The following is a 12,541-nucleotide window of genomic DNA, read 5'->3' as shown; positions in this document are numbered from 1 at the left end:
CTTTACAACACAAAATTGGTTATACATTAATTATATTGTCCATTTCATTTGTTCTGAAATGGTAGTCCCTGCTGGACTGAATAAATCCCAAAGGGAAACTTGATCAATCTATCACAACAATCTGCAATTTTTATTTTATTACAAAAAAGTTTTGTTTTGAAGTCAGAAGTAAAGAATTCCAGTTCCACCTTTTGGAAACTTTAAATATTAAATCAATACATTTATATCAACAAAATAAAATAAAATTTAGACGCACAACATTACAGTAACACAGTTACATTTAGCCTTACAACATTTCCAAACATGGTTCTACTTAGCCAGATTTACAAATGAACAACCTTTTTCAGCCAACAGTCCTTATACGTCCTTCATCTATAAAGATTCCACTAATATTACCACAAGACACCCATTGTTGCTTTACGGGTAGATATTTCACAGGGTTTCTCTCTCCCTTTCACTTGACAATTGAAATCCAAGGCTTGTAACAAAAACTTGCCTAATGGAACAAATAAACCCTTCTCTGTGGGTGGCTCGAGGCTGCTTACATCACAAGCCTGTCCAAGCACAGCACTCCCTTCATGATATCACATGGCCATTCCCCAACACTGTTTTCAACCTTTCCTTCAATATGTTCTTTCTCTTTCATCTTTAAACTCAGTGTTCTTAACTTTTCTTCATAAGCTACCTTCTCAGAATATAAAAATCTTTCTTGTCCATCTTCATGGCCACTTCCTTTGGGTAAAATAAGGATAATAAAATTACTTTCTTCATTTACGATTATTGCCAGTTTTAAACGTTCCTTCCGTTTGTCTTTAGAAATTCATCAAGTAAACACAGAGAAACCTTCTTTATCTCCTCATGCAAATTTCCATCCAAGTTATTTACGTATCCCATTTTAGCTTTGCTCATTTCCACTTCAAAATGCCTGTTGTTAACTTAACCCTTCGATAACTTAAATCTTGCAGTCTGACTGTATTCAGTTTAATTAAATCAGTCACACACACAGACAAACATGCACACAGCCTCCACAGGCCTGCTTTACAGTAGACCACAGTAATATTGGAAAAATTGATTATTTTTTTACACATTCGCAATGCTTTTAAAACTAAAGAAAATCCACCTGTTCCGGCAACAAAGCCTGGTTCTTCACATTTGGGAGGCTCATTGACATTCTTAATGAAAACTTGCAGAAACTTTGTGTCGCTGTGATTGGTTGCTGTGAGTTCGACTTGCAGTTGGTAAATTACCTTGGGTTCAAGTTCAAAGTTAAATATTTTTGTTGTTGTGATGTGGCCAGTATCTAAAATAAAGACAGACATATCCAACACTTATATCTATAACAAGTAGAGGGTTAGTGATACAGGTACTACAAGTGATACATTATTCAGAAAAGGTCCAAGACGCCTTGTGAATTTAGGGACAATGAAAGCACAAAGCTAGAAAAGGTCATTTGTGCAATGATACCTTTTTCTTTCATAGGCCGTGTAAAGATTACCCCATCAGTTTAGTTTATTTAAGAGGGAGAGATTATAAGAGGGCAGCACAGTGGCACAGTGGTTAGCACTGCTGCCTCACAGCACCAGGGATCAGTGTTCAGTTCCGGGCTTTTCACAGTAACTTCATTGCAGTGTTAATGTAAACCTTCTTGTGACTCTAATGAATAAACTTTAAAAACGTATTTATTTGTGTCACAAATAGGCTTACATTAACACTGCAATGAAGCTACTGTGAAAATCCCCTAGTCACCACACTCCTGCACCTGTTCAGGTACACTGAGGGAGAATTTAGCATGGCCAATACACCTAATCATCACATCTTTTGGACTGTGGGAGGAACGGAGAACCCGGAGGAAACGCACACAGATGCGGTGAGAACGTGCAGACTCAGCATAGACAAATGACCCAAGCTGGGAATCGAACCCAGGTTCCTGGCGGTGTGAGGCAGCAGTGCTGACCATTGTACCACCATGCCACCCCGTGATCAATGATCTTAACTTTAAAAAGTTTTCTTTATGCTGTCTACAGGTGCAATAACCACGAAACATCAACAGCTGGCATTCACATAGCTCACTTTAAATAGTAAAACATTCCAAGTTACTTCAGAGTTTCATTATCAATCAAAATTTGCCACAGACCATCCAAGGAGCTGTTAGGACCGAAAGCTTGGTCAAAGTAGTAAAGGAGTTTCAGAGAAGCTGTGGTCCGAGAAACTGAAGGCATGGCTGCCAATGATGGAACAATGAAACTCAGAGAGGTGCAAGAGGCCAGAGGGCTGCAGAGATCTCAGAGGACTGTAAGGATAGAGGGATTTGAAAATGAGGAAGTGAATTTTAAAATGGAGGTTTTGCCAGACTGGGAACCAATGTTGTTCAGCGAGCAAACTAAATACAACTTGCATGTCTATCCCCTTTCACACAGAACATGTTTCAAAGTGCATCCCATAGGAAAAACAGACACAAACGTTAGGGGAAAAGCTTGAGATGGCATCTGAAACTTTAGTTGTTGTGCACTGGCAGTCAACTGAGAAGTCAGCAGAGAGAACAATGTAACAAATGATCAGAGTTTGCAATATAGTACAGTAGCTGACAAGATAAATTTTGAAGAAACTAAGGCTGCGATTATCCCATCCCAACCCGCAGCTTTTCTGGTGGGTTCAGGTGGGAGATGTGCATCGTTGGCCTTGTACCGGGATTTGCGCATGCGCCGGGAATGCTTGTGCATCTCCCAGAGCCGTGGAACAGTCGCCGGTCAGACCACGCTGGAAACCGGTGGGAAGGCAGGTAAGTCATTTAAATCTTTTAAAAATGTATTTTAAATATGTTTAGCAGTTCATTATTGGGAACTTTCAGGTCCCGATCGAATCTCCCACCCCGCCAGGAGTACTCCATTCCGGCGGGGTTCGACGAGCTCCCCACATTTGGGGAATTAGCGGGAGACCCCGCCGGAATGAAGGGGGGGGGCAATTGGGGCCTCCAAGAGGGTCGGGCGGTGGTGGGGTGGTGCCCCCTGGGCATGGGCACCCTGGCAGTGCCAGCCTGAGCCCCCTGGCACTGCCCAAGGGGCAAAGTGCCCATACCAGGCATCAGGCAGTGCCAAGGGGGTGGGGCTTATTGTGGGCAGGGCTGAGGGATAATTGGTGGGGGTGCGGGGTCCCGCTGCCACTCTGCAGACAGGGTCGGTCTGGGATGGAGGGAGGGCAGCTATTGGGGGGGGGGGGGGGGGGCTGGGGGGGGTTGTCTGTCAGGGGGAGGGCCTGCCTCCGGGGGGTGGGGGTCCGACCCCGGGGTGGTCAGCGGGGGGGGGGGGTCTGCAGGGGTGAGGGAGGTGGGGGGATCACCATCGCTGGGGGGGGGGGGGAGGGGATGAGCTATGCGTCAGGGCGCTCCGGGGTGGTGGGGGTCAGGGCTGGCCCGGGAATTGCTGTGGGTGTTGCGATCGGGCCATGGGGAGGCTGTTTGGGCAGCACTGCAGGGGTCCCAGGCTGGCCAGCGATCGAGCTGGCCAGCAAACAGGGAGTCTGACAGATTAGGACCACTGCGCATGCGCAGAGTTCCAGCACCGTCAGAGTCCGGCGCGAATAGGCCCCGCTGTGGTGAACCATCGTTGGTTCCCACTGGATAGTACTGAGCCAGGGTCTGGCCAGTACTACAGGGATGTACATATGTTACTGTTGGGTTGTGCTACTTGTTGCTGTTGGGGTTAGGGTGGGGTTGTTACACCTTTGTACTGTAGTGTTGTGGTACATCCCAGTCGGGCTCCGCCTCCTGGGAGAGGTATAAAGGTCCCTGCTCTGGCCGGGACCCCTTCAGTCTGGGATAGTGTATATAATTACTGACTGCTTCACTACAGTAAATAGAAGCCTTTCATTTACCGAGTATCTGGCCTCGTGTTTGAGAAGCGCATCACCCGCCCCACGGGTTTTTAATGAGATTCACGACTGGGACCTCTGCAGTGCACAGAATGCGGAGATTTGGGTGAGAAGCTGAGCTGACAGAACAGTCAGGATCTAAAATAGTTTCCCCACCGATTCAGCGCTTCTGGGAGAATCGTGGCCTAAGTTTCAACTCGGAATGAGCTTGGCAGAGGGGTTGGGGAGGAGGAGGTCCGGAGATGGAAGTATGCAGTCTTAGTAATTCGAATTAAAACTTAGTTCAAGATAAAACAGTGTACAGAATTTGCACCATCTGATTCATCTTAAATAAGTGTCCGGGAAGGAGTATGCAGTCAGATCAAAAGGTACAAAGCTATTGGTGAGAGTCAAGTAATGGTCAGCCCGGTGGCACAGTGGTTAGCACTGCTGCCCCACAGTGCCAGGGACCTGGGTTCGATTTCTGGCTTGGGTCACTGTCTGTGTGGCGTCTGCATGTTCTCCCTGTGTCTACGTGGGTTTCCTCCAGATGTTCCAGTTTCCTCCCACAGTCCAAAGATGTGCGAGTTAGGTGGATTGGCCATGGTAAATTGCCCATTAGTGTCAGGGGGATTAACTAGGGTAAATATATGAGGGATAGGGCCTGGGTGGGTTGTCGGTGCAGGCTCGATGGGCCGAATGGCCTCCTTCTGCACTGCAGGGATTCTCTGGTTCTATGAATGTAGGTTCAATGTTGCTGGTGTTCACCTGGAGGAGATTCAGTTGCATCAGCAACACAAGAGGCTCAGAATTCCAGCAAACAAAACCAGAACAATGTCCCCAGCTCACCTCCACCCACCCACATCTGGATTTTAAGGAGGGGGGGGGCTAGGGGCAGGCGTCTAGCAGCCGATGATTTAACTCACTTTGCAGCTTTAACTGTTAACAGCCAGGTTTCCCAGCCAACTGGACAGAGTGAGGACACATCAGGGAGAGGGGAAATGTCTTTGCAGCACAGCTTATGGGACAGAAAGAGCAGGAGTACTTACCGCCAAAACGCCCCAAGCTCCCCCAGCTCCCACTGCCGCCAATCAGATCTCTCCAATGCGAAAAGACTACCAGTTAGGGATCAGGAACCACAATGGGTTCAGGGATTGGAACCCCTTGGATTGGACAATTCAGGAGGTAGAGATCTGGCCCACAACCACAATCTGGGATCAGGCACCTCACCATAATTTGGGATTGGATCCACCCCAGCGTTGCCCACCCCACTCCTGTGTCAGGAGCCTCCACAGCGAAGTGATCAACCATGTGAAGGCCAAAGAGACAACATTGTTGCACTTGGGGGTGAGTGGGAGGGAGAGGGTGTTGGGAATAAGTGCAATGATGGCAGATTTAGCATTGTGATAGTTCCCCTTACACAATTTCAGCTTACTCTTGGGTTACTGTTAACGTAGTGCTAATTCTTTTCCGGTGTCTCTAGCTGATGTCTGTAAGGAGTGAAGCAATCATTCTTGTGTTAGAATAAGGGTCTGGCAGTGAAGAAAGACCAGCTTTACAAATTATTTGCACAGAAATTGTTTGAATCGCTGTGTGATTAATCTCAGTGGAGGCCATTAACAGCCAGAAGGTGTTGCAGAAGTGTTATTAAACAGGATATTCACTGCCATTGAGGCAAGCCACTTTTTGAACTAGACAGGTAACTGGCAAATGTTTTGATGACATTCTGCTATTTCATTGAGCCACACTCAGAGAGGGATTTTTGAGAGCCCCTGCGCTCTGTCTTTTTGATATTACTGGAACACAGTCATTTGTCTTTATGCCTCAAACATGCGGTGGGCAGGCTGTAAGGACAGCATTGAGAGTGAGAGAATTGAAAGGGGAGTGAAGGAGGTCTGTGCAGAGGAGCAGCGTATTTGATAGTTCCAGTTCTCATGGAGACTCAGCCACTTGCTCAACTATGTAAGTCTTACTGGCCCACCTCCAGAGGGGTTTTTTACAGCATTATCTGTGGCTGTGAGGATCACTGCAGCCCCAAAGCAGTTATGCAGCCAGCTTCTTTTAACATCGAGTACGAGACATCAGCAACGCCTCCCCCATTTCTGCAATCAAGACTACAGGCAAGATTGTCACAGACATATGTTTTTCTCAGCACCGGAAATTCACCCGTTTGAAGACTTTCAAGCAGGAGAAAGGCTGGTGAGGACTCTGCCACTTCTCCACTGTTATCCCAGGATAAGAACAAGCAGAACTCTCCCCTCCAAGAAAAAAGCAATGTTATCCATTTAGAGTCATAGAAGTTTACATCATGGAAACAGGTCCTTCGGCCCAACTTGTCCATGCCGCCCTTTTTTTTAAACCCCGAAGCTAGCCCCAATTGCCCGCATTTGGCCCATATCCCTCTATACCCATCTTACCTATGTAACTGTCTAAATGCTTTTTAAAAGACAAAATTGTACCCCCCTCTACTACTACCTCTGGCAGCTTGTTCCAGACATTCACCACCCTCTGTGTGAAACAATTGCCCCTCTTGACACTTTTGTATCTCTCCCCTCTCACCTTAAACCTATGCCCTCTAGTTTTAGACTCCCCTACTTTTGAGAAAAGATATTAACTATCTAGTTGATCAATGCCCTCATTATTTTATAGACCTCTACAAGATCACCCTTCAGCCTTCTACGTTCCAGAGAAACAAATCCCAGTCTATCCAGCCTCTCCTTATAACTCAAACCATCAAGTCATGGTAGCAACCTAGTAAATCTCTTCTGCACTCTTTCTAGTTTAATAATATCCTTTTTATAATAGGGTGACCAGAACTGTACACAGTATTCCAAGTGTGGCCTTACCGATGTCTTGTACAACTTCAACGAGACGTCCCAACTCGTGTATTCAAAGTTCTGACCAATTATACCAAGCATGCTGAATGCCTTTTTCACCACTCTGTCTACCTGTGACTCCACTTTCAAGGAGTTATGAACATGTACCCCTAGATCTCTTTGTTCTGTACCTCTCCCCAGCGTCCTACCATTAACTGAGTAAGTCCTGCCCTGGTTCAATCTACTAAAATGCACCACCTCGCATTTATCTAAATTAAAGTCCATCTGCCATTTGTCAGTCAACTGGCCCAGTTGATCAAGATCCCATTGCAATCCGAGATAACATTCTTCACTGTCCACTATGCCACCAATCTTGGTCTCATCTGCAAACTTACTAACCTTGCCTCCTATATTCTCACCCAAATCATTAATACAAATGACAAATAACAGTGGGCCCAGCACCGATCACACACCGCTGATCACAGGTCTCCAGTTTGAAAAACAACCCTCTACAACCACCCTCTGGCTTCTGTCATCAACGGCTTTTGCTACCAAATAAACCTGTTGGACTTTAACCTGGTGTTGTTAAACTTCTTACTGTGTTTACCCCAGTCCAACGCCGGCATCTCCACATTCTGTCATCAAGCCAGTTTTGTATCCATTTAGCTACCTCGCTCTGGATCCCGTGAGATTTAACCTTATGCAACAATCTACCATGCGATACCTTGCTTTCTACATCTCCCCCTTAGGAGGTCAGGAAGATTCCTGCAAAACCTTACTCCATATTTTGATTTGATTTGATTTATTGGTCCGAAAGATGTGGTTAAGTGCATTGGCCATACTAAATTCTCCCTCAGTGTACCCGAACAGGCGCCAGAGTGTGGCAACCTGGGGATTTTCACAGTAACTTCATTGCAGTGTGAATATAAGCCTACTTGTGACACTAATAAATAAACTTTGAAAAGAAGTATTGCTTCTTGCGTACTATACAGACAAAGCATACCATTCATTCAGTACATAGGGGAGAAGGAAAGAAGGTGCGGAATGTAGTGTTACAGTCATAGCTAGGGTGCAGAGAAAGATCAACTTAATACAAGGTAAGTCCATTCAAAAGTCTGATGGCAGCAGGGAAGAAGCTGTTCTTGAGTCGGTTGGTACGTGACCTCAGACTTTTGTATCTTTTTCCCGACGCAAGAAGGTGGAAGAGAGACGGAGAAGAAAAGCGGCACACCCGAAACAAAGATCTAACAATCTGGAAAGAACAAAAGGCCAAATTATTAAATCAGCTTCAAGAGTGGGATAAATTCTATCGAGGAGACGCAGGTCAGTATTTAATAAATGAGCCATTAATTACTCACTTGTGTTGATATCAAACCCATCAACTGTGTCTAACATGATGGAGGCATGAGGATCTTTCAAGTCGAAAATATCATCTGTTGCCGTAGTTATCACTGTCCCAATTGGTTCATTTTCAAACACGGTCGCTGGGTTTTTGTCAAACGTTATTTCAGCCTTCTTTTCTTGAATACCTTAAAGAAGGGCATATGGCACTTAAAATAACAAATACAAAATAAATTCCAGTCACACAACTGCAACGGCATGGAGTACAACTTACTCTGATAAATAATCAGGGCTATAAAAAATATCAAGTGACAATGCAAAGAAAACATTTGAAAATATTCCTGAGGGAACAAGCACTATGTGATACTGATGGCCAGAAAGTAATTGTGCTGTGACGGCCTAACAAACACTTAGTTGCTATGCTGGACAAGGTCATTTCCAGAGATGGAAATGAAAGATTAGGAAGGTGGTTTTCTATTTGTACAGGGAATGTACACAGAGTTGCAGGTAGCTGGCATCGTATAACTGTTTACACAGTGTTAACCCTGGTGTCTGTTAACTCTGCTGTCTCAAGGAATCTTGTGAAACACTTTTCAGCTCGTTAACAAACCAGAGAACGGTGGTACAGTGGTTAGCGCTGCTGCCTCACAGCACCAGGGACCTGGTTTCGATTCCTGGCTTGAGTCACTGTCCGTGCAGAGTCTGCACGTTCTCCCCGTGCCTGTGTGGGTTTCCTCTGGGTGCTCCGGTTTCCTCTCACAGTCCGAGAGATGTGCTGGTGAGGTGCATTGGCCATGCTAAATTCTCGCTTGGTCTACCCGAACAGGCGCTGGAGTGTGGTGACTAGGGGATTTTCACAGTGTTAATGTAAGCTTACTTGTGACTAAGAAATAAACTTTACTTTACATCAATGGTAGAAACGTCAATCAGTAAAAGAAGTGCTTTGAAAGATAGCCCTGACAATTATTCCAGAAGGCTCAGAGTAGCTCTCTATGTTTCAGAGCCCTGGCTTGTAAATGAGTTAGAAACATAGAAACATAGAAAACTACAGCACAAAACAGGCCCTTCGGCCCCACAAGTTGTGCCGAACATATCCCTACCTTTTAGGCCTACCTATAACCCTCCATCCTATTAAGTCCCATGTACTCATCCAGGAGCTCATTGTTCCACAGGAGCAGGCTGAGGGTAAGGGAGCTTGTTTGTGCACTAATTTATTTAATTATTTTTCAGTTAAATTTGTGAAAAAAATCGGAGGTTTTTTTTTTCAAAACAGGAAATAGGCCCAGCAGCAGCCTGGGAAGGTTTTGGAGGGTTTAAAAGTAGGCCGCACCTTTGAGCGGGCAGCGTCGTTAGCGGGCAGCGGAGTGAGCAGGGGACAGAGTGAGAGCTAAAGGGCTTTGGCTCACAGGGCTTCGGCGAGGGCGAGGAAGGTTGTTTGTTTTTCTTCTGTTACACCCCCTTTTTTGTTTTATCTCCCAAAAACTAAAAAGGACATGGCTGGTATGAGTGGGAGGCCAGTATACTGCATTCGGTGTGGATGTGGGAGTTCCTGGAGACAACTTGCCTCCCGGAAGTCCATATCTGTGCCAGATGTGTGGAACTGCAACTCCTGAAGGATCGTGTAAGGGAGCTGGAGCTGAGGCTCGATGAACTCAGTTTAGTTAAGGAAAATGAGAGATTAATAGATAAAAGTTATAGTCAGGTAGTGACACCAGGGTCTCGGAAGGCAGACACGTGGGTCACAGTTAGGAGGGGTAATAGTCAGAAGGGCGATGTGCCAGAAAGTACCCCAGTGGCAGTCTCCCATAAAAGAAAGGGATGGGCAACAGATGGGAGAAGGGAAGGGAGTGAGCAGTCTGTGGAGGGATCCCCTGTGGTTGTCCCCCTCCAAAATAGGTATATTGTTTTGGATTCTGTGGAGGGGGATGACCCTCCAGGGATAAGCCACGAGGACCAGATCGCCTCCACGGAGACAGGCTCAGGGGTCCGGAAGGGAAAGAAGGGGTTTAGGAGAGCGATAGTTGTGGGGGCGCAATGGTTAGAGGCACGGACAGGCGCTTCTGTGGGAGTGAACGAGAATCCAGGATGGTAGTCTGCCTCCCTGGTGCCGGGGTACTGGATGTCTCCGAGAGGGTAGGAAGCATATTTAAAAAGGAAGGTAGTCAAACGGATGTGATTGTACACATTGGTGAAAATGATGTAGGTAGGAAGAGCAGGGGGGTCATACGAGTGAAATTCAGGGAGTTGGGTGCTAGGCTAAAAAGTAAGACCTCCAGGGTAGCAATCTCTGGACTGCTCCCGGTGTCTAGTGCAAGTGAGGCTCGGAACTGGGAGATTCTACAGTTGAATGCGTGGCTAAAGGACTGGTGCAAGAGGGAGGGTTTTAAATTCATAGATAACTGGGAAATCTTCAAGTCAGGATGGCAACTGTACAGAAAGGATGGGTTACACCTCAACTGGAAGGGAGCAAATATCCTGGCTGGGAGTTTTGCTAGAGTGTTTCGGCAGGATTTAAACTAGTGTGGCAGGGGGGTGGGGAACAAAACAGGAAGTCAGTAAATACTAAGGCTGGGGTTGAGCTGGGGGCCAGGGCAAGGCTAGCTAAGAAGAGGAGCACTCTGGAGGAGGATGACCTGAGTGGGCCTGGAGGTCTGGAGTGCATCTGCTTCAATGCGAGGAGCGTAACGGGTAAAACAGACGAACTTAGGGCCTTAATGCTTATGCAGAACTTGGATGTGGTTGCAGTGACGGAAACTTGGTTAAAAGGACAGGACTGGCAGTTGAATATTCCGGGGTATAAGTGTTTTAGGTGAGACAGAGGAGGGGCTAAAAAAGGTGGGGGAGTAGCGATATTAGTTAAGGAGCATATTACCGCGGTGCAGAGGGTAGACAACTTAGAGGGGTCATGTACTGAGTCGCTGTGGGTGGAACTCAGAAACAGGAAGGGTGCAGTCACTATGCTGGGGGTGTACTACAGACCACCCAACAGCCCACGGGAAGTGGAGGAAAGGATATGTCAGGAGATTCTGGATAGGTGCAGAAAAAATAGGGTTGTTGTAGTGGGGGACTTTAATTTCCCTGGCACAGACTGGAAAGTGCTTAGAGCTGGGGGTCCGGACGGGGAGGAATTTGTAAAATGCGTACTGGAAGGTTCTTTGGAACAGTATGTAGATAGCCCGACTAGAGAGGGGGCTATACTGGACCTAGTTCTGGGAAATGAGCCCGGTCAGGTCGTCAAAGTTTCGGTAGGGGAACAGGTGGCAAATAGTGACCACAACTCTGTTAACTTTAGGATAGTAATGGACAAGGATGAGTGCTGTCCTACGGGCAGGGTGCTAAATTGGGGGAAGGCTGACTATAGCCGGATTAGGCAGGAATTGGTGGATGTTGATTGGGAGAGGATGTTCGAGGGTAAGTCCGCGTCTGGCATGTGGGAGTCTTTTAAGGAACTATTGATAAGGCTGCAGGATAGGCATGTGCCTGTAAAAAGGAAAGATAGGAAAGGTAGGATTCGAGAGCCGTGGATAACCAGGGAAATTGAGGATCTGATTAAAATTAAAAGGGAGGCGTACGTTAAGTCCAGGCAACTGAAAACAGATGGAGCTCTGGAGGAATACAGAGAGAGTAGGAAAGAACTCAAACGGGGAGTTAGAAGGGCAAAAAGAGGTCACGAGGTGTTCTTGGCAGGCAGGATTAAGGAGAATCCTAAGGCATTCTATTCATACGTTAGGAACAAAAGAGTTGTCAGGGAGAAAATCGGACCTCTCAGGGACAAAGGAGGGAAATTATGCTTAGAACACAAGGGAATAGGGGAGATCTTAAATGAATACTTTGCATCGGTGTTCACGAAGGAGAGGGGCGTGTTAACCGGGAGTGTCTCGGAGGGAGGTGTTGACCCGTTAGAGAAAATCTCCATTACAAGAGAGGAAGTGTTAGGTTTTTTAGGGAACATTAAAACTGACAAAGCCCCAGGGCCTGATGGCATCTATCCTCGACTGCTCAGGGAGACGAGAGATGAAATTGCTGGGCCTCTGACGGAAATCTTTGTCGCTTCTTTGGACACGGGTGAGGTCCCTGAGGATTGGAGGATAGCGAATGTGGTCCCGTTGTTTAAGAAGGGTGGCAGGGATAACCCAGGAAATTATAGGCCGGTGAGCTTGACGTCCGTGGTAGGGAAGTTGTTGGAGAGGATTCTTAGAGACAGGATGTATGTGCATTTAGAACGGAACAATCTCATTAGTGACAGACAGCATGGTTTTGTAAGAGGGAGGTCGTGCCTTACAAATTTGAGGAAGTGACAAAAACGGTTGATGAAGGAAGGGCCGTGGATGTCGTCTATATGGATTTCAGTAAAGCATTTGACAAAGTCCCACATGGCAGGTTGGTTAAGAAGGTTAAGGCTCATGGGATACAAGGAGAAGTGGCTAGATGGGTGGAGAACTGGCTTGGCCATAGGAGACAGAGGGTAGTGGTCGAAGGGTCTTTTTCCGGCTGGAGGTCTGTGACCAGTGGTGTTCCGCAGGGCTCTGTACTGGGAC

The 12,541-nt window shown here is 46.6% G+C and overlaps 1 protein-coding gene across 2 annotated transcripts in view; it reads right to left on the bottom strand.

Moving 5' to 3' along the window:
• Positions 1-8,408, bottom strand: part of LOC144507969 (cadherin-related family member 3-like) — a 78,376-nt gene extending 69,968 nt beyond the window's left edge. For both annotated transcript variants that reach the window (XM_078235591.1, XM_078235592.1), the window contains exons 1-3: positions 8,278-8,408; positions 8,021-8,191; positions 1,121-1,300 (exon numbers count right to left, since the gene is read on the bottom strand). In XM_078235591.1, the coding sequence (XP_078091717.1) occupies positions 1,121-1,300; positions 8,021-8,191; positions 8,278-8,332 (406 nt within the window). In that variant the 5' untranslated portion in view covers positions 8,333-8,408. The remainder of the gene's footprint in view (positions 1-1,120; positions 1,301-8,020; positions 8,192-8,277) is intronic.
• Between the last annotated feature and the right edge of the window lie 4,133 nt (positions 8,409-12,541).

This window comes from Mustelus asterias, chromosome 19 (genome assembly GCF_964213995.1).
Source record: "Mustelus asterias chromosome 19, sMusAst1.hap1.1, whole genome shotgun sequence".
NCBI classification, from domain to species: Eukaryota; Metazoa; Chordata; class Chondrichthyes; order Carcharhiniformes; family Triakidae; genus Mustelus; species Mustelus asterias.
The sequence above is the reverse complement of the archived record's forward strand: the minus strand, read 5'-3'. Positions and strand labels throughout refer to the sequence as shown.